The sequence below is a fragment of the Sturnira hondurensis genome, unplaced genomic scaffold (genome assembly GCF_014824575.4).
Source record: "Sturnira hondurensis isolate 20B ecotype Veracruz unplaced genomic scaffold, ASM1482457v3 Scaffold0001074, whole genome shotgun sequence".
Classification (NCBI taxonomy): domain Eukaryota; kingdom Metazoa; phylum Chordata; class Mammalia; order Chiroptera; family Phyllostomidae; genus Sturnira; species Sturnira hondurensis.
Genome location: NW_028073705.1, coordinates 3,329,151 through 3,350,316, shown reverse-complemented (window position 1 = coordinate 3,350,316; position 21,166 = coordinate 3,329,151). Strand labels below are relative to the sequence as shown.

At 36.5% G+C, this 21,166-nt stretch overlaps 1 protein-coding gene and 1 pseudogene across 2 annotated transcripts in view; both read left to right on the top strand.

The window, feature by feature from the left end:
• The window catches only part of NAA16 (N-alpha-acetyltransferase 16, NatA auxiliary subunit), a 69,634-nt gene extending 52,548 nt beyond the window's left edge, over nt 1-17,086 (top strand). Inside the window, exons 15-21 of one of the 2 annotated variants that reach the window (XM_037060320.1) lie at nt 2,754-2,967; nt 3,842-4,035; nt 7,189-7,297; nt 7,935-8,033; nt 8,387-8,530; nt 14,789-14,886; nt 15,734-17,086. In XM_037060320.1, coding sequence (XP_036916215.1) covers nt 2,754-2,967; nt 3,842-4,035; nt 7,189-7,297; nt 7,935-8,033; nt 8,387-8,530; nt 14,789-14,886; nt 15,734-15,931 — 1,056 coding nt within the window. In that variant the 3' untranslated portion in view covers nt 15,932-17,086. The remainder of the gene's footprint in view (nt 1-2,753; nt 2,968-3,841; nt 4,036-7,188; nt 7,298-7,934; nt 8,034-8,386; nt 8,531-14,788; nt 14,887-15,733) is intronic. The other variant, XM_037060328.1, reaches the window with a different exon arrangement.
• Nucleotides 17,087-19,320: 2,234 nt separating this feature from the next.
• LOC118997111 (uncharacterized) lies at nt 19,321-19,473 on the top strand (annotated as a pseudogene).
• The last annotated feature ends 1,693 nt before the right edge of the window (nt 19,474-21,166 follow it).

Below are 21,166 nucleotides of genomic sequence, written 5' to 3'. Positions count from 1 at the left end.
CCTCACCAAAGGACGTTTTTTCACTGCTTTAAAGAGAAAGGAAAGGAGAGGGAGAAACATGGATGTGAGAAAACCATCAACTGGTTGTCCCCTGTATATGCTCGGACTGGGGATTGTATGCGCCTGGACTATGTGGACCGAGGGTTGAACCTGTAACCTAGATAGTGTGCCCTCACCTGGAATCAAAGTCACAGCCCTTCAGTTATGGGATGACGCTCCAGCCAACTGAGCCACACCAGCTAGGGCAAAAACTGCACTCTAAGCTGTGAATAGCATTTTTTAATTCTTTGCTGACTTCTCTTACTTTGATTGAAGCCTAATTTTGACAATTTGAGCAATTCCTGCATTTCGACTCTCCTACCCCTAAGAAAAAGAAAACTCATGTTTGTGATGAGGGGAACACTGAGTTAAGGCATGAACAGTCTGTTAAAATTTGAGTACCTATAGTCTACAGCAAGCTAAGTGGTCTTACCATGTTCCTGTTTGGCCAAAGTTCAGGGAAACTAACTTTATATGTTTATATTATCTAACATTTTTATGTTTTATAAATTTGGAGACCTAAAAATCACCCCAGGGTGGTACAAGGGAGATATTTATGGTAATGTGACAGTCTGTATCTTGATTGTGTGGTATTAGTTCCTCAAATACACACAAGATAAAATCACATAGAACTGTACACACAGGTTGTACCAGTGTCATGTTACAGTTATGTAGGCTATGTTTTGGGGAAGCTAAGGGAAGTGTGTACAGAACATCTTTATATTACCTTTCAACTTTCTCCATATTTATAATTATTCCAAATAAAAAGTTAAAAAAGAAAATCAGCCAGGATTAGTTGTTTTAAAGTAGGACTCTGTAAACATCATTTCTTCCAAAAGCAAAATTATATTGTCATACCTTAAGTTTTCTAATTTAGTCATATCTGGTCCACCATCATTATCTTATTGTAGAGTGATCGACATCTGAGGTTGTAGGGCTCAGCAGGTTCCTGAGAAAAGGCTTTTGATGGAAAAACTGAAAGCCTTGGGCAAAGTGGGATAAGTTGTTACCCTATTTATGGAAGACACTTACTGGAGAGAGGCAGCCTGTGGGCTACTACTGATAAAGAGGAGGCTTAAATGTTTGTGGTTCCAAAGGCTCCCTCTAAGATTTGACTTAAAATCTATTTACTAATGCTGCTAGAAATATTTCTTAAAACTATGTCTGCCTTTTTATACATAAATGTTTCTCAACCTCAGAAAGGTCCTGTAATCTCAAAAGTTTTCATCTCCATGATTTTTGACACTGTTGTTTTTCTTAGTCAGCTGTATTGAATTTTAAGATATTCTTATGGTGCTAGATATAACTCGATTGGCATGAGGAGGACCATGAACAACTTTATGAATATGTAATCCTCTTTTAAAAAATGAGTTTGTTACTATTTATGAATTGATTTGTCTTATAATGGGAAGAATGTAATTTTCAAATATAATTATTAAAGCATGATTCATTCTTGAAGTAGTAAATACAAACTAATATGTTCATTTTTTTCTACTTCCTTCCCTCTACACTGTACTTTTACCTTAAAATTCTTTTTTTTTTTAAAGTCTCAGGTACTTAATGTAATTTTGTGTATGGTGTATTTCTCATTACCAAGACAACAACAATTATCGAATGATATGGACACTTACTAATGTGTCCTCTGCATAGTGAGTTACTAGGTCCCAGGACAGAGGAAAACGAAGTGATAGAAGAGCTTGTTCTGTATTGCTATATTGAGTTTATTTTTCTAAATATATGTATTTGGAGAAGGTAAAGTGGGAGAAAATAAAGAACTGGTAGAGATGCATGTAGAGAAGAAAATAAAAGTATAAATTGTTTTGTAGGGAGTTAATCTTCTCCTTTCTGTGTAAGAGATTAGTTCTTAAACTTTTGGGGTACCATGGACCCTTTGAGAATTGGATAAAAGCCTCAAAATGCTGTTTATACCTAGACTCCAGACTAAGAACCTTTGCTAAAATGGAATGTAGGTAGATTAATGTTAGCTTAATAAGTGAGAGAAAACCATAATGCTCAGTGTTTGTGTAGCAGTTTATAGTTTAAAATGAACTTTGAAATATGTTCTTATATGATCTTTAATAACCTTATGAAATTGACAGTACAGATTTCTTTATTTCTAACTTAAGTAAAATAATGGAGGCTCAAGATAATTGAGATCATATGTCTGATAAGTATCTCATCTCTTAAATTGGCAAATATTGTGCTTATTGACTGTCTGCTATGTTAGGCCCTCTGCCAGTCAGTGGGGTTAGACATTGTTACAAGGCTTGCCCTTGAAGAGCTGGCTCACAGTTGAGCAGAGCAGTCTTGATTTAGAAACATTTTGTGTGAACCTTTAGTAGTATATATTTTAGTCTTCAGTCGGAGTTCTGTTTAACTCTGCCATGCTCATTTTGGGGGAACACTGAAGAGAAATGTTTAATTAAAATTAAGATATCAAAATGTACTAATTTCCAGGCTTAAAAATCTGACTTATTACATAGAAATTGAGTTTCATCACAAAACATGATTTATATTGAATGATCATCAGTTGTAAAAAGAGAAACTTGTTATATGCAAAGAACAACTTGATGTCCTTCACAGTGTTAAACACTGGAGAGGAGGCAACTAAGTGGAATTATGACTGTTAAAAATATTTTGGGGGGCCTTTTATGGTTTTCAGAAGATATTACTGACAAAATATAAGAGATAATTTTGTGGTTTTGTTTTTTAAGCATTTTTTGGAGATAACCGATGATCAATTTGACTTCCATACATACTGCATGAGAAAGATGACCCTTCGTGCCTATGTTGACCTTCTAAGATTAGAAGATATGCTCAGAAGACATGCCTTCTATTTCAAGGCTGCTAGATCAGCGATTGAAATATACTTGAAATTGTATGATAATCCCTTAACCAGTGAGGGCAAACAACAAGAAATAAATTCAGGTAACTGACAAGGAACTATTTTTAAAAATTTGAAAAGAATACTAAATTTTAGAATGTCATTAACATAAACAATACATAGAAAAGTATGTTGTCAAATGGATGCAAAGACACTATACCTTTATGTGAAAAAAAATGCAGGGTAGAATTAGAAAAGGCTGGCGAGGTGGTGTTCTGTAGCTGATGCTTCTAAATCGTACTGATGGAATGACTTGCGATCTTTTTAAATTTTTTCTTCACTAATACCAATTCAGGAAAAATAGAAATGTCTGTGGACTAGGTTCTTTTTTTAAAAAATTGTAACTGAAAATAGTATTAAGCCTTGTAGGGAACAATAATTTTTCTTATAATCTGTAGTACCTACTTTATTGAAAATAATAATAATGCTAATGAGAATAATACAGCTTTTATTCACTAAAATGTTAATATCTAGGAATATTTAAGAAAATATTCCTATAGAGAAAATAATCCACAGAGAAAAATTTCTTATTTTTCATTTGTAATATTTATGCAATGTTTAGAGAGCATAAGTGGATCTTGTATCATCGATATACTCTTGAGAGAATAGTTGGTATTATCAGCCCCACTTTATACAGTTTGAAACTTGATACTGAGATGATTTGCCCAAAGTCATGTATTGTATAGGAGATAGAACTGGGCTAGAATTGGTTAATTTTAGTCAATGCAGCATTTGCCGGTTGTCTTTTGTGTGCCATGTTTAGTGCTAATCATTAGGAATATACTTTCTAAAACTTTTTAAATAGTTGCCTTTCCCCCCTTTCCCCCAAAGAGCTATACTAATCCTATGTATTGCACGAGAATATGAGGAAGAATGGAAACATTTACTCAGAATGCTTATGCATTTGGATATTTGTAGAAAACCTGTCAGCCAAAGAATTGAAGAAAATGCTTAGCAAGCAGAGAAGAGCTCAGAAAAAGGCAAAATTAGAAGAAGAGAGAAAGCACACAGAAAGGGAACGTCAACAAAAAAATCAAAAGAAAAAAAGAGATGATGATGAAGAAGAAGCCAGTGGTCTCAAAGAAGAACTTATACCAGAACAATTAGAAAGGGTGAGATAAATTTACTATGTTAATTTGGTAAAATTTAAGTTATTTAGTTTTGTGCTAGCCATAAATGTTTTATTTAAATTTATAAATAATAAGCCATTTATGATTTTTTAAGGTTATGATAGTCATCAATTATTTTTGAATGATAGCACGTAACTTTTGCTAATGCATAATATACATAGAATTGTAGTTGTGGTAGGCAGAATCATGAGCCTCTAAAGGTGTCTGTGTTCTACACCCTGGAACCAGTGACTATGTTACATTACATAACAAGGGGGAATGAAGGTGGTAAATAGAATTCAAGGTGGTGTTGGGTTGGCCAGAAAGGTCATTTAATTTTTCTGTATGATGATGGCTCCAGTAGCGCTTAGTTGTCTTTAACTTCATTTGAAATAATTTTCTTATGTTGAATAGTGACAGCTGTCATATCAGTGCGCATTTAAAAAAATTAAGATTGGTGAAATTTTGTGCAGCCATTTTAATATTGAGGATGGAAGAAAATATGCAACATTTTTGGTATATTATGCTTTATTACTTCAAGAAAGGTAAAGATGCAACCGAAACATACAATAAAAGATTTGTGCAGTGTATGGAGAAGGTGCTGTGACTGACTAAACAAGTTAAGTGAGGTTTGTGAAGTTTCTTGGTACTGTTGACATTTTTGCCAGATAATTCTTTGTGGTGGGGCTGCCTTAATGCACTGGAAGATGTTCAGCAGCACCCCTAGTACTCACTAGAAGCCAGTATCAAATTGGAGGAGATAGCTGACATACTGACATATTCAAAATATCCAAATTAATAAAGTTATTAGTGAAAATGAAAAATGTGTCTTTACGGAAAAAAACTAAGTGGACTTTTTGGCCAACCCAATAATTAGCTTGCCTAAAGACAGGGAGAGTAGCCTGGATTGTCCAGGTGGGTCTAATGTAATCACAAGAGGCCTTGAAAGTAGAAGAGGAAAGTGGGTAGTAGTGGTGTGAGGACTCCACCCCTGGTTGATGGCCTTTGAAGATGAAGGGAGGTGAGGGAAGGAGGCAGCTATAAGCCAAAGAAATCAGGCAGCCTTGAGAAGCTGAAAAAGACGCTGAAAAAGACACTGAAACATAGTCTCCCTTACAGCCTCCAGAAGGGAATGCAGTCTCGCTGACACTTGATGATTTTAAGTTCAGCGAGACCATTGTTGAACTTTTTACCTTCAGAACTGCAAGATAATAAATTTGTGTTCTCTTCATGTTACAGAACCCCACCTATGCTGTTCTGGAACAGCTATGGGGTTCACCCACCCCCAGGAAGTGTGACTCCCAATGCAAGAGTTCCGGTGAAAAAGGAAAGGGATTGTTTACTTACCGGTTATACAGATTCAGAATAATGGTGGATTTCTGCTGTTAAGTCCCACTGCCTTTAAAACACCCCAGAATACATAATCCTGCCCCTCTTTGCCCACCCACGCCAGAATACACCAGTCAGAGGTACTGTCTTTCAGTAAAGCAGAAATCTGTGGCCCAGCATTCCTAGTCACAGTTCAGCATTCCAGTCAGGTCTCCACACAGCTCCATTCACTCTGCCTCTGTGTTCTCCAGGCAGGTTTCCCGGTGGGTCTCCCAGATAATAAAACCCCAGTGGGTTTTTTACTCCAGCTCTTAACCCTAAACTGTGTAGCATCTCCTTACTCCAGACCACATGGCACCTCCTTACACACCAGACCTCATGGCCAATCCCCCTACTTTATGGGTCCTGCCTCATGGCTGCCTCCTCTGTTAGCCCTCAGGGCTGCTACTCCTTACTGACCCCATGGCCCATGGGGTGGCTCTTCTACACCCTTTCAAACTGCATGACTGCTATCTTCCTCTGTCGGTCCACCCTTGTTTTTAAATCCTGACCCAGGCTTTCTACATGACTCATATCCAGCTTCTTCTACAATGTGCTACTTTTGCCAGTTCCCCTGTATCTTTTACTCTCTTTTGGCTGCCATCTTTAGTCAGAGCAAGAGTATTCCAAGACACAAGAGCCTCTAGCTCCTGCCTCTTGAGCAGGCCCGTATGAGCTTCCCTGCTGGGCTTGTACTCCCCAACACCAAGTCAGCAGTTACTATACTGGCTCAAAGTCATGTAGACCTTTTACCTGGAGTGGCAGCACAGCTATCAACTAGCCTTTGTTATGGAAACTATCTTAACTGCTGTATCATCTCCTTCCCCCATCATCCAACCATGCGCTGTGAGGAATATTTTGGGGGATGCTTGCTTTGTACTTCGTTTCATTAAGACATTAAACTTTTGGTTATTTGTACAGCAGCAGTACAGTTGTCTGTTAGATATGGAAGCATTTTATGTATCTTAGTAGGTATGTTTTAGCTACAAAGAATTAGCACCTCATCTCCAGAATTTAGTTATTTAGGGACCAGATGTAAGGAAATACTTTTCTCTGGTTTACTCACCATGAATCTAGTATAAGTATTTTAAATGTGTTGTTATTTTTCTTAGTTACTTGATAAAATTATATTTGTCTCCACACTTTAGATGTTTGTAGTATAAGGCACTGTCAGTACTTTGTGTACTATCTCCTTCAGTTGGTTCTATTAAAAAAATTGTTGTAGTTCAGAACAAGTCACTCCAAGATGTGCCTAGATGCAACCAGGACCTTGTGGGCTTAAGAGAAACTCTTTACTCCTTCCTTAACTACCTAAAAGAATTTGAATTAGGGGCCTTTCCCACAATAGGACATTATCAGAAATAACCTTTTTTGACCTTTCTATAGGGCAGGACAAACTACTAATTATTGAACATCTGATCTTCTTACCTTCTCTTTTCTGAAGCCCCAAGGTGATCCTTAACTTAGAGTGTCATGTATAAATGTGTACCTCTTTCGTCCTTTCTGAACCTCTTATGTATGTGGGGTCTCTCACTATCTTATGTATGTGATTCCTTCCCATATGTGTCTGTGTATGTAATTAAATTTGGTCATTTTCTATTGTTAATCTGTCTCATGTTTTCTTGATTATTAGACCAACTGAAATACCTTGAGGGTAGAGGAAAGTTTTTTTCCTTCTCCACACTGTTTAAATTACTTCAGATGTGTATTAGTATAAAATTTGGGGAGGAATTTGACTTGTGTAGCTGTTTTTTAAATGTAATAATTTTCCTTTCTGTTTCAAAATAGATAGAAAATCCACTGGAAGAAGCTATCAAGTTCCTTATACCTCTTAAGAACCTTGTTGCTGATGATATTGACACTCATCTATTAGCATTTGAAATATATTTTAGAAAAGGTAATGATTTGAATTCAGTTTTTAATTAATTATTTTGGTGACCATATTCAGTATAATTTTATTAGTTAGACCTTTTTATTTCCTTTTAAGATTTTATTTATTTTTAGAGAGAGGGAAAGAGGAGAGAAACATCAGTGTGTGGTTGCCTCTTGAGTGACCCCTACTGGGGACCTGGCCTGCATCTCAGGTCTGTGCCCTGACTGGGAATCAAGCCTGTGACCCTTTGGTTTGCAGGCTGGCGTCAGTCCACTGAGCCACATCAGCCAGGGCTAGTTAAACCTATTTTGGTTTAGCGTTCCGTCTCAGCATTCCTCAAAGGCTCTTAATCCTTTTTTTCTTTTGCTACATAAAACTATACTGGGTAATAAATTAGAATATTATGATCAAATCTGTTTTAAGAATAATTTGAACAATCACACAAATCATGTATCTGAAGCAGTTCTTCGTGGTTGTTCAAGGTGTTCTTAAGAAAATAAAAATTACCTTTGATAACCAAAATTATTTTTGAATTTTGCTTACAAATGTTTTAGGAAAGGTAACACTTTGTTACTGGATTTTAAGTGAGGCTAAAATAAAGTGAATAAAATGTCATACATAAATATTGATCTTGTTTTATTATTTTTTTTCTGACACACAGGAAAGTTTCTGTTAATGCTGCAATCTGTCAAACGGGCTTTTGCTATCAACAGTAATAACCCATGGTTGCATGAATGTTTAATTAAATTTTCTAAATCTGGTAAGTATAAGTAAGGTAATATTTTATAAAAGCAAATGTAACAACTTAGCTTTTTTCCATTAAGCTGCACATTAAAAAATATTTGAAAAATGTAAAGCAAAAAAATGTTTGTATGCAGTATTTAAATGAAGGCATGACTATAAATTAAACATGCTAGCAAAGATATGCTGGAAACTAGTACACTTTTTTTTTGAAACTAGTACATTTTTAAGCTAGAATGTACTTATACTTGAAAGAAGCAATAATTTTTTACTATGTAAAATATATAGAACTTAAATAAATGTATTTTGAGTGACTTTGTTTCAAAGAACAGACCTGAATTTTTTAAAATTCCAAATATTTTGTTTTTATAGTGTCTAATCATAGTAATCTTCCATACATTGTGAGTAAAGTTCTGTCTCAAGAAATGCAGAAAATATTTTTGAATAAGGATTTGGAAAGTTTTAATGAGGATTTTCTCAAACGTAATGCTGCCTCTCTTCAGCACCTACTTTCAGGTTGGTATATAGCTCCCAGGGTTAAAATGTTTATGGGAAAAAGTTAGATTGTGATTTTTTTTTTTAAAACAGTTTGAAAAAATGTTTAACCTCACTAATTATCAAAGAAGAGTAACTAAACACAATACCATTTTTAAAAAAGATGTATTGATTTTTAGAGAGAGGTGAAGGGAGGGAAAAAGAGAGGGAGAGAAATACCCAAATGTGGTTGCCCTCTCATGCATTCCTGACTGGGAGCTTGGCCTGCAACCCAGGCATGTGCTCTGACTGGGAATCAAGCTGGCAACCGTTTGGTTCACAGGCTGGCCCTCAGTCCATTGAGCCACACCAGCCAGGGCACAATGCCATTTTTGATCTTTCAAATTGGGAAAGTTTTTATTTGTTTATTTTAAAAAGATTAAAAAGTTTAGTCAAGCCCTGGCTGGTGTAGCTCAGTGGATTGAGCACCCGCCTGGACCCACACAATCGCGGTTCGATTCCCAGTCAGGGCACATGCCTGGGTTGCAGGCCAGTTCCCAGCAGGGGACTCACGAGAGGCAACCATACATTGATATTTCTCTCCTTCTCTCATTCCCTTCCCCTCTAAAGATAAATAAATCAAATTCAAGGAGTTCATCATCACCAAGCCCTTACTATATGAAATGTTAAAGGGACTTATCTAAGAAAAAGAAAATAAAAAATATGAACAGTGAAAGGACAGCAAACTCACGGTTATTAACAACCACACCTAAAACAAAAGCAAACTAAGAGGGCACCTAGATTGGGAGCGGAAACATAGAAATGGAGATCACATGGAGGGTTAGCAATAGGGGAGTGGGAGGAGAAGAAGCAGGGAGAAGGCACAGAGAATAAGTAGCATAGACGGTAGGTAGAAAATAGGGGGGGAGGGCAGGAATACTATGGGACATACGGAATCTAAAGAAGTTGTGACACATGGACATGAACGAAAGGGGGAGGGGTGTGCAGGGGGGAGGGGAGTGAGGGAGGGAATGGGACAACTGTGATGGCATAATCAACAAAATATATTTTAAAAAAATAAAAATGTAGTCAAGTTGTAGTTAACAACCACTCTTGTATTTTGCTGCTACAGTGTAAATGGGCCTGACCATTTAAGAAAGCAATTTGTCATTCTTAGCAAGGATTTCATATTACCTGTGTCTTGCTGTAGTCATTTTGTAGTGTCTTTGTGAATATTTTTAAAGAATTATTCCAAACCAAAAAAAATTTAAGTGCAACAATGTTAACTGAAATGTGTGTAAGTGTGGGGAAAAGAATGGAAACAAATTTAATGTATGTCCAATAATAAGAAGTAGTAGATTTGTAGGATGAAATACCAGGTAATTTTATAAAGTAATGTTTATTTTGAAGAGGGCAAATACTTTTTAATATGTATGCAGAATTAACGTAAAAAATAATATCAACTATGTAAAAATATACATAGGATAAAGGCTAAAAAGAAGTTACACCAAAGCTTTAGTTTTTGCCTTTAGGTGTTATGGTTATGAGTGATTTATTTTTCTTGTACTTTTATTACTTTATATATTTTGTATTTTGAGAATTTATTTATATCCTGCCGTGTTACAGGAAGGAATTTAGGCCATTTATACAAATTTATAAAATGACAAGATGATGCCCTAGCTGGGCTGGACATTGTCTGGCAAACCAGAATGTTGCTGGTTCGATTCCTGGTCAGGGCCATGCCTGGGTTGCAGGCTGGGCCCCTGAATGGGGGCATATGAGAGGGAGCCAATTGATGTTTCTCTCTCTCTGTTTCTCCCTCCCTTCCTTTTGCTCTAAAAATAAATAAATAAAATCTTAAGAAAATGACAACATGGCATAAGTGCAAACTGAACAAAAGATTATAGAAAGGAATTGGAGACATAAAAGTATATAATTAACTGCTCCCACTTTAAGACATATATTGTATTTAAATACTTTAACCTGGGCTTTTTTATTGTAAAGGGAAACTTTTTGGTTTTGGTATTTATGGAAAAGAGTTAATTCATGTGAGAAATTATACTTCTTGGTGGTAAAGGCAGGTAATAATTTCTCTTTAAGAACATAGAATAGTGGAGGACGACGTTTCCTTGTTAGAAGGATGGGAAATGCTTTTTCAAACATTATATATGTTTGAAATTCTAAAGAAAAGATCATTTTTGCCACATAAAAATACAATCACCATGAAGTCAGAGATGGAGGTGTATATAAAAACCCTTTGCTTCCTTGCACAACCAAAAGGAGGATAACAACCAATTTAAAATTAATAACCAAAAAACCCCCCAAAAAACAGAAACAAAAAAATCAATAAACAACCAGAAGTGCCAGAAAATCAAACTGCATAGAACTTCAACAACCACAGAATTAAAGAAACAGTCAAACAGAGCAACTAGACAGGAAAAGTGGTGGACAGAAATCACAGTGAGGTGGTGGACTTGTTTGGGTGGGGCCCACTTAAGAGTAAACTGAGACTTAGAGCAGGCTGTGGACTATGGCAGTTGCCGAGGCAGGAGAAACTCCCAGTCTCACATGAGAGCTCAGTGAAAAGTGGGCTAGAGCCTAGCAGGCAAGCTGCAATTGTTCCCTCTCTGGCCCCCCTCCCACTAGCAGCTCTGCAGCACAGCAAGGAGGGTTGCCCTGTCCTGATGAATACATGAGGCCCCGCCCCCTTATCGCTTACAACTTAACAGGGGCCCTGAACAAAGAAGTAGGCCCAAAATGAAAGAATAGAGCAAAACTTCAGAAAGACAGCTAATCAATGGAGAGATATAATGCAGAACATAAAGTCCTGGTAGTCAAAAGACTCACAAACTGATTGAGCTTGAGCAAAAAATGAAAGAACAAATGAAAGATACCCAAAATGAAATGAAGCAAACTATTCAGGGAACCAACAGTGACAGGAAGGAAACCAGGATTCAAAGCAATGATTTGGAACAAAAGGAAGAAACAAACACCCAACTGGAACAGAATGAAGAAACAAGATTTCAAAAAAATAAATAGACACTTTTGAATCTCTTTGACAGCTTGAAATGTTCCAATATCCGAATTATAGGGGTACCAGAAGGAGACCAACAGCAAGAAATTGAAAACTTACTTCAACAAATAATGAAGAACTTCCCCAATCTGGCAAAGGAAATAGACTTCCAGGAAGTCCGGGAAGCTCAGAGAGTCCCAAAGAAGTTGGACCCAAAGAGGAACACATCAAGGCGCATCATCATTAAGTTACCCAAGCTTAAAGAGGAGAGAATCTAAGCAGCAAGAGGAAAGGAAAGAGTTACCTACAAAGGAATGTCCATAAGGCAATCAGCTGGTTTCTCAAAAGAAACCATACAGGAAAGAGGGGCTGAAAAGAAGTATGTGAGTCATGAAAGGCAAGGACCTACATCCAAGATTACTCTATGCAGCAAAGCCATCATTTAGAACAGAAGGGCAGATAAAGTGCTTTTCCCAGGTAAGGTCAAGTTCAAGGAGTTCATCATTACCAAGACATTATTATATGAAATGTTAAAGGGACTTATCTAAGAAAAGGAAGATCAAAAATATGAACAGTATAATGACAACAAACTCACAACTATCAACAAATGAACCAAAAAAGAAAGAAAAACAACAAAAGTAAAAACTAAGCAAACAGATCAGGAATAGAATCAGAGAAATAGATATCACATGGAGGGTTTTTAGTGGGAAGGAGGAAGGGAGGAATGGGTGGGGAAAGGTACAGGGAAGAAGAAGCATAATTGGTAGGCATTAAATAGACGGGGAAAGGTAAAAAACGATATAGGAAACAACTCAAAGACTTTATTTGTACAACCCGTGGACATAAACTGGGAGGGGATGCTGGAGGGCTGGGGGGTGGAAGGGGGATAGGAGGGAAAATTGGGAAAACTAATAGCTTAATAAAATATACTTTAAAAATTAATTTTAAAAATATAATCAGCGTAAAGTCAAAAGACTAATTGGAAAAAAATACAGATACAGCAGTCCCTCACCTATCATGGGGGTTACGTTCCAGAGACCCTCAAGATAGGTGAAAATCTGAAAAGAAGTGGCATTATATTTATTCTATTATATCTATTTTAAGGCTTTATAAACCCCACCCTCCTATAAACCTTTTCCACTCTCTTATTAACCTTTCCCACACTCTTATAAACACTTCATATGCTCTTAAACACTTTCTACACTCTTAAACCTAGGTAATTTTAACAACATAATATTCTATGTGGGTACTCACCAGTGAAGTATACTACAACTTGCATGATGAAGATCACAAATTATGTAGCTGTGCAGTACTGATGGCGATGAAAGTGATGGCAATGAGATGAATGTACTGCACAGCCAAGAAGAGCATTACAGCTCTTCTGAAGGCACCACTGCATCAGGTACTTCATCAGGCGGTGCAGTATCTTCACCCTGGGCCTTAAATTCTATTTCTGCTAAAGGCATAGGCGTAACTGATCTCTTCATTCGAGTGAAGAACATAGTTATTGGGAGTTGCCGGCACTGCTTTTTTAATCCACAGAGGCAGCTTCTCCATGCAGAGAAACGCCTTTGAGTCCAAAGTGTCTCTGAAATTTGTCAGACCAGCCCTTGCTGACACTGAATGGGGTTGGTCTGGTGGGAGAAGCACTGGAAGGTCCTACTTCTGCATCGTTGCCCTCATCTTCATCCTAGTCACCATCATGAATGTCCATGCTTTCTGAAAAACTATCATAAAGTTTCTTGGCCTTCGTCTGGATGGTGTTGGTATCCAGCGAGATCTTCTTCCTGAAGTCATTTATCCACAGGGCCAGTGCAGACTCCATCCTCACAGTGGCCTTACTGCAGGAAGTGACCACCCTCTTTGCAGTCTTGTTAAAAGTCATTGTTGCCATAGGCCTAATATTCTTCTTGTCTTTCTTTATGTAGCAAACAGTAGATTTGTTGATCCCATAATGGCGGCCTACAGCCGCGTAGCTTTTGCTTTCCTTTAAACATGTCGAGAAGTTCCACCTTTTCTCTGATGGTAAGCATATTCCTCTGGCGCTTGGGTTCACTGCCAGAAGCCTTAGAAGGCGCAGAACATGTGGGTGGCATCGTAGGGCTTGAAATAAATTCGAACTTTTACAAAAATTCCACAAAAACACAACACTGCAGAGCAATACTATGCACAGCGATCAGATGTCAATGTGAAGTGGACCAGGAGAGATGCTGAAGGTATGGGCACTATGCGGGAGAGCAAACAGACCAATGCTGTGGTCACTGAGCTAATCAGCGCCCAAGATACAGAACACAGTGCTGTGGTTGGTCAGCTTTCATTGCATCAGCCAGTAGTGTGCCGTGTACAATCTCACTTTGGCAAACTTGCGCAAGTGGTAGTGGCATACTGCATTTCCATTGTTTACAGTATGGTATTCATCTGATGAAATACACACTGTATTTTATTTCTATTTAATATTTTAATATGTTTGAGTTAACATTTTTTATATTGTTTTAAATTTTTTAGGCAAAAATAATTAAAATCATAAATATTATATAAATACCTATATACTGCAAAATCCCACCATATAGTGAAAACTCCGTGATAGAGAATTAGATATATATATATATTTAAAAACCTGTGATACAGTGAAGCTGCGATAAGTGAACTGTAATATAGCGAGGGACAACTGTATGCAACTGATAAAAAGCTAATAATATATGTTTTTTTATAAATTAACAATTAGTATAAATTAATAAAGCCCAACAGTAAAATGAGCACAGAATATGGACCATGTAATTTATTAGAGAAATATAAACTGGATTTTATTTTTTTTTTAAGTTTAAAAAAATTTTTTTGTGAATATGCAAACATTTTGCTTTTTCCCTCTACCACACTTTGGTAATTATTTGTTTCTTAGATGTTTTATTTTAGGGTATCATTTAAAAAATTAATGCCACAGGGTGACATGTGTTTATATTTTGAGTTATATCATTTCCTGGAGGGGAGAGTATTAAATCTGGTCTCCTATTAAATGTTTAACAACCATCTCTTTGTAACAGGAAAAGCCTGGTTTGTAGTGTTTTGATATAATATAAATACTTACATTGTGCCCCCAAGCTATCTGTGGGATGTCACTGAAGAGGGAGTGGGAAGAGATATGACAATTGCCTCCTGAGAGCAGGTGGGAGCCAACTCCAGGCCACTGCTGATTAACCACTTGAAATCATATTGTAAGTCACTGGTTAGTGTAGATCAGATCAAATGTAGCCATAGTTCACTTATTTTGACATGTCATGCTATTTCAGGTGCTAAAATGATGTATTTTCTGGACAAGTCAAGGCAAGAGAAAGCAATTGCCATTGCCACTAGACTGGATGAAACTATAAAAGATAAAAGTGTAAAGGTAGGATTTTTCAAATACCTTATGATCTCACCTTTAACAGGACTCTAATCAACAAAACAAACAAGCAAGCAAAATATAACTAAAGACACTGAAATTGAGAACAGGCTGACAGTGACCAGAGGGAGAGGGAGGGAAGTTCAGAGGGGAAGGGGGAGGGTGTGCAGGAACAAGTATAAGGACACATGGATGAAAACAAGGGGGTGGTGGAAATGGGAGGAGGGGAGGGCTGGGTGGGTGTGGGCTGAGATAGGAGTAAAAGGCAGAAAACTGTACTTGAACAACAATTAAGGTAAAAATTAAAAATTTTAAAAAAGATTCTTCAAAAGACTGATTTCTACAAACATGAATATTGAATGACCTAACAAAACGTGTTTATAACAATTCTTGAGTGGACTTTCTGAGTTGTACTTTGATTTGAATCTCAGTTCTACTAATTATGGGCTGTGTCGCTTTAGACAAGTACCCATGTCGTTAGCTTCCTTGTCAAGGAGTTGGTATAAGGGTTAACGGAAATAATAAACTGAAGTGATTACTACCTGCCTAGCACATGAAAGCACTTAGTATATAGGAGCTAGTTTATTAATAAAGGACACTTTGATTCTAGTGGTCACAGTTTCAGGGAGTCACCTTTACAAGTATCAAAATTTTACTGCTTTTTTAAGGCTTTGCAGAACTGATTTTTAAAATGTTCCTTATTTGAGGTAATTACTTACTATAAATAGGAAGAACTTTTTTTGGACTAGGGCTTGTTGGCCTTCTCTTAGTTAGTTAACAGATTGCATCTTAGTTAAAGTGATTATTAACCAAACTTTAAAAAAATAATTTTTGTGTCTCTTTGTTTCAACAGACTTTAATAAAGGTTTCTGAGGCACTGCTTGATGGCAGCTTTGGGAGCTGTAATTCCCAATATGAAGAATACAGGATGGCCTGTCATAACCTGATTCCTTTCGCATCTGCTTTCCTGCCTGCTGTGAATGAAGTCAGCAGTCACCGCGTGGCCCTAAACAACACAGCTAACTATGATGTCTTGGCAAATGAAATTTGAAATCCATAGGAAATTGACTTTTGTAGATTCAAAGCTGACTTCAGAGTTTCTTCTCCAGAATGTATATAGATATGAAATGAAATAAATGGATAGAATTTTTCAACAGAGCATTCTGTAAGCTTATTTTATTCTTTATCTGACTCTGCCGGTATATATAAACATCGGTTAAAATTTCCTGTTTATACTTGTACAGGTTTCTTAAACTTCAGAATTATCAGCATTGTGATGGGTGCTGTCACTTCTATATCATAAATGGGACAATTTCTTGTTTTGGTAAATTATATAAAGACTCCAGGGTTGGTTTTTTAAAATATTTTTTTATTACTCTGGTTTTAGAATCCATGTTTCAATGCCTTATTGGTTTGTTTTATTATTGTTTATTTACTTTCTTTTTAATTAAAGTACATCAGTTTTAAAGTGTTAAATATATGTAAAAAACAATATGGAACTCCTTTTGGCAGATATTGAAGTTTATTTTAAAATTTAGTTTGCTGTTTTTGTCTACCTTAATTTTTCCTGATTTCTCATTTTCTTTTTAATATCCATGAAAATGATAATTTCTGTTGATTTTAGAATGTGGGTATTGGTTTGCTTTTTAATCACTGAAATTCACTGGTAAATTTGTATCTCCAGATTAGCCTTTTTTTCCCCTAGATTAGTTTTAAAGACCCATAGGCACAAGAATTATGCTTTCTTGGCTAAATTGCCTTGTGTGTTAATAAATAGTTTATATTTGAGTGGTATATCAAGGGAGTGTAACTAGGCAGAATACAAATTATAATGAAGCATTCTTACTCTTAAAAGCCATACATTGACTATTAAATATGATTTAATATCAACAGAATGGCAATTTAAACTCTTACTAGTTTAATTATTAAAACATAATGTTGTTGGGCAATTTTAGTGTTTTCTATCTTGTATAGAAAGCAGTAATGATATCATTTGATATGCTTCTTTCAGAACTGTGTAAATATGTGTAATAAGGCTTTAAGGCAAATATAAATTCAAAAAGGAAGATTTTATTTAGAAAAACAGTTCTAATTGAAATGATTTTCTTTCACTCTAAAGTATTTTAGATTCATAATTGTTGAGAAAAACACTCACTGTAAAACAATGTCAACCCATATAATGCTATAATAAATTATTTTGTACACACTTTATTTGTGTTTCTGTTATTGCTGCACACTATCCAAATATTGTGCAAAATGTTTTTTTTAAAGATTTTTTTTATCTTTAGAGGGAAAGGGAAGGAGAGAGGGAGGGAAATATCAATGTATGGTTGCTTCTCATGTGTCTCCTGCTGGGAACTGGCCTGCAACCCAGGCATGTGCCCTGACTGGGAATCAAACTGCGATCCTTTGGTTTATAGGCCCGTGCTCAATCCACTGAGCTACACCAGCCAGGGCAAAACTGGATAATCATCTTAATTCTTACCAGTTTATTTAAAAAATCACCTACCAGTGTATTCTGGTGCTACAGCAGCTTATTATCGTTTTACTGTTTTAATAATTTTAGGAGTAGACAATCTTTGTCACTATGTATGTAATTTGTCATATTGCTTTCAGCAAGATGCCATTTGCATAAAAGATAGTTCATAGTTAATGTGAAATTGTGTTTTCAACTGTAGTCTTTTATTTTTTCTTATATTTTTTCCATGACCATTTGTCTCCCTTATATTCCCTTACCTGCCCCCACCCCCACAATCACCACATTGTTGTCCATGTTCATGAATCATTTTCCTTGTTTGGTCCCTCTACTCCCTTACCCTGCCCCACCCCCAGAGCTGTCAGCCTGCTCTTTATTAGTCTGTCTCTGTGTTGCGTATTAGTTCAGTTTGTTCATTAGATTTCACATATGAGTGAAATCATATGGTATTTGTCTTTCTCTGACAGGCATTTTTCACTCAGCGTAATGTTCTCCAGTTCCATCCATGCTGTTGCAAAGGGTAGACCTTTCTTCTTTTTTATGGCTGAGTAGAATTCCATTGTGTAAACATCCCATAGTTGTTTTATACACTCATCTATGAGGAAGGAGAACACTTTTGCACTGTTGGTGGCAGTGCAGATTAGTGCAGCCGCTACAGAAATAAGGCACTTGTGAGAATTTATCCTAAGAAACCCGAAACATGATTTAAAAGAACATAAGCACCCCTTTGTTCATTGCAGTGTTATTTGCAATCACCAGGATATGGAATCAGGTATAGTGTTTTAAAAAGTATTCCATTGGGATCATTAAGTTTCTGAGAGTTATAGGCAGATACAATTGAGATGTGAGGAGTTTGGTTCAAGGTAAGGAAGAAGGCAGAATAGTTGGTGGCATGGGTTAGTGAAATCCAGTAGTGTCGGTGTGTAGAGGTGTTTATTCTCCCTACATCTAGAATAAACCTGGGATATGGTCAGGGATCTCTTTTTAGATAAGGGAGGAGGGCCCTTTTAGTTTTGTAAAGCTAAAGAGTAAACAACCGAAAGGAGATATCTTAAAATCAAGTACTTAAAAAGAACAGAGACAGGATCATGGATATGGAGAGCATTTTGATGGTTGCCAGATGGGAGGTGGGTGTGGGGGAATTGGTGAAGAGGTGAGGGTGTTAAGTACTTGTAGGTAGTTCCAGAACAGCTGTGGGATGTAATGTACAGTATAGGAAATGGAGTAGCCAAAGAACTTACACCCATGACCCAATATCATGTGGGGACTGTCTGAGGGAGTGGAGGGTGCTGGGTAAAGGGGTACAAAGAGAAAAATAGAGACAACTGTAAGAGCATAATCAATGAAATATTTTTTAAGAAATTAAGTACTTAAAAGAAGTCTCAAGAGCAAAAATGTCTTTGTCCTGCCAAATTTATCAGATAGGAAACAAAACACCAAGATCAAGGTATAGTGTGAAAATTGAAGAATTTGGCTTCAGGTTTTTGTGATTTTTCTTGAGAATGAATTTAATGGGCAAAGCCTACAGAATAGAAAACCATAATTCAATCTGTATTTATTGATCCCTATTTTGTTTCAGACTTTGAGGTATGACGTATACAATAGTGAACAAAACCAAGACCTTATTCTGTTCTAGTGGGGGAGAGAGAAAATATCATGGATGTTAATTACTGTATAGGAAACCCAAGCACAGTATGAATATAGAGAGTAGTGTTGGTTATAGTGAAATTTTAAAATTTCAAAGAATAAGAATAGTTTAAAACATTACCGGTAAAAAGACTTTTCTCAAAGGAATGAATTGGTCATCAGATTTCTCAAAAGCATTATTGAATGTAAGTATCAAAGAAAAAAGATGAAAATTCTTAGCCAAATTAGCATTAGAAGGTGACAACATTAAAAAATATTTTTAAGTATACAAACCTCAGAAGATTGGCCTTACAAGGGTCTTCAGGACGATACTTAAGATACTTACCTGGCAGGGGAGGTACCATGATCACAAAGGCGGTTTTCCCAGGGCGAGACTTACCCATTGTTCTGTGAATGTGCTGACCCCTCCGATTTCTCCAAATCGAAGGGAGGGACTGGAATGCATAATGGGTGGTAGTGGGGGACTCCTGTGTTAAGAAAGAATATGCTTTGGGACAGCAACTTCCAACTTTTTCCATCTCATGAAGCACATAAAGTACTAAAATTCTGTGGCACACCAAAAAATGAATTTTTTGCCAATCTGACAAAAAAGTTTAATTTTTAAAACAATTTATTGGTGTGACATTGCTTAATAGGGACATAGAGGTTTCAAGTGTACATTTCTGCAATCCATAGTCTGTATATCACATTGTGTGCCCACCCCTTAAAGTCAAATAGTCTTTCCTCACCATATATTTGGCCCCCTTTACCTTTTATTCTTTAAGGATATTAAGGATATTCCCCCACCCCTTTCCCTCTGGTAACCTCCATACTGTTTTCTGTGCCTATGAGTTTCAGTTTTATATCTCACATATGAGTAAAGTTATATGATTCTTAGCTTTTTATGACTGATTTAGCATAATCTCCCTTTTTTTAATCCTTACCTGAGGATAATACATTCTTTCACTTTAGAGAGAAAGAGAGACACTGATGTGTGAGAGAAACCAATGAGTTGCCTCCTGTACATACCCCAATCAGGGTCTGAACTTGCAACCTACGTACATGCCCTGACTGGGAATATAACTTGCAACATTTCTTTCTGCATGAGATGATGCTCCATCCAATTGGGCCATACCTGCCAGGGTAGCATAATATTCTCAAGGTCCATTCATGCTGTTGCAAATAGCAGTATTTCATCTTTTCTTATGGCTAAGTAGTATTCCAGAGTATATATGTACCATATCATCTTTATCCAATTTCTATTGAAGGACACTTGGGTTGTCTCCAGGTAGGAGTGTGTAAATCTGCAAATAAATGTTTCTGAGTTTTTCTGGTATATACCCAAAAGGGGGATTGCTGGGTCATATGTAACTCTATTTTTAGTTTTTTAAGAAACTGCCATACTGCTTTTCATAGTAGCTATATCAGTTTACATTCTCACCAGCAGTGAATGAGGGTTCCTTTTTCTCCACAACTTTTCCAACACTTCTTATTATTTGTCTTCTTGATAATAGCTATTTTAACAGGTGTGAGATGATATACTTTTGGTTTGTTTTCCCTGATAGCTAGTGGAGTTGAACATCTTTTCATATATCTGTTGGCTGCTTGTCTTCTTTGGAGAGGTGTCTGTTCAGGCCCATGACCCATTTTTTAAAATTAGATTGTTTGGTGTTGGGTTATATAAGTTCTTTATATATTTTTGTTATTAACCCCTTGTTAGAGCTGTCATTTACATATCATCTCCCATTTGGTTGCTTGCCTTTTTGTTTTGTTGTTAGCAGTTTCTTTTGCAGTGCAGAGGCTTTTGGGTTTGATATAGTCCCAGTCATTTATTTTTGCCTTTACTTCCCTTGCCTTTGGGGTCAAATTCAAAAAATGTCCTCTACAACTGAAGTCTGTAAGTTTAGTACCCATGTTCCCTTCCATGTACTTTATTGTTTCAGATCTTATATTTAGGTCTTTGATCCATTTTGAATTGATTTTATACATGGTAACAAACTAATCTAGTTTTCATTTCTTTGCGTACAGCCTTTCAATTCTCCCAGCACCATTTATTGAAGAGACTTTCTTTTCTCCATTGTGTGTTTTTGGCTCCTTTGTCAAAAATCATTTGCCCATATACATGTGCTTTTATTTCTGGATTCTCAGTTCTGTTCCATTGGTCTGTATGTCTGATCTTCTGCC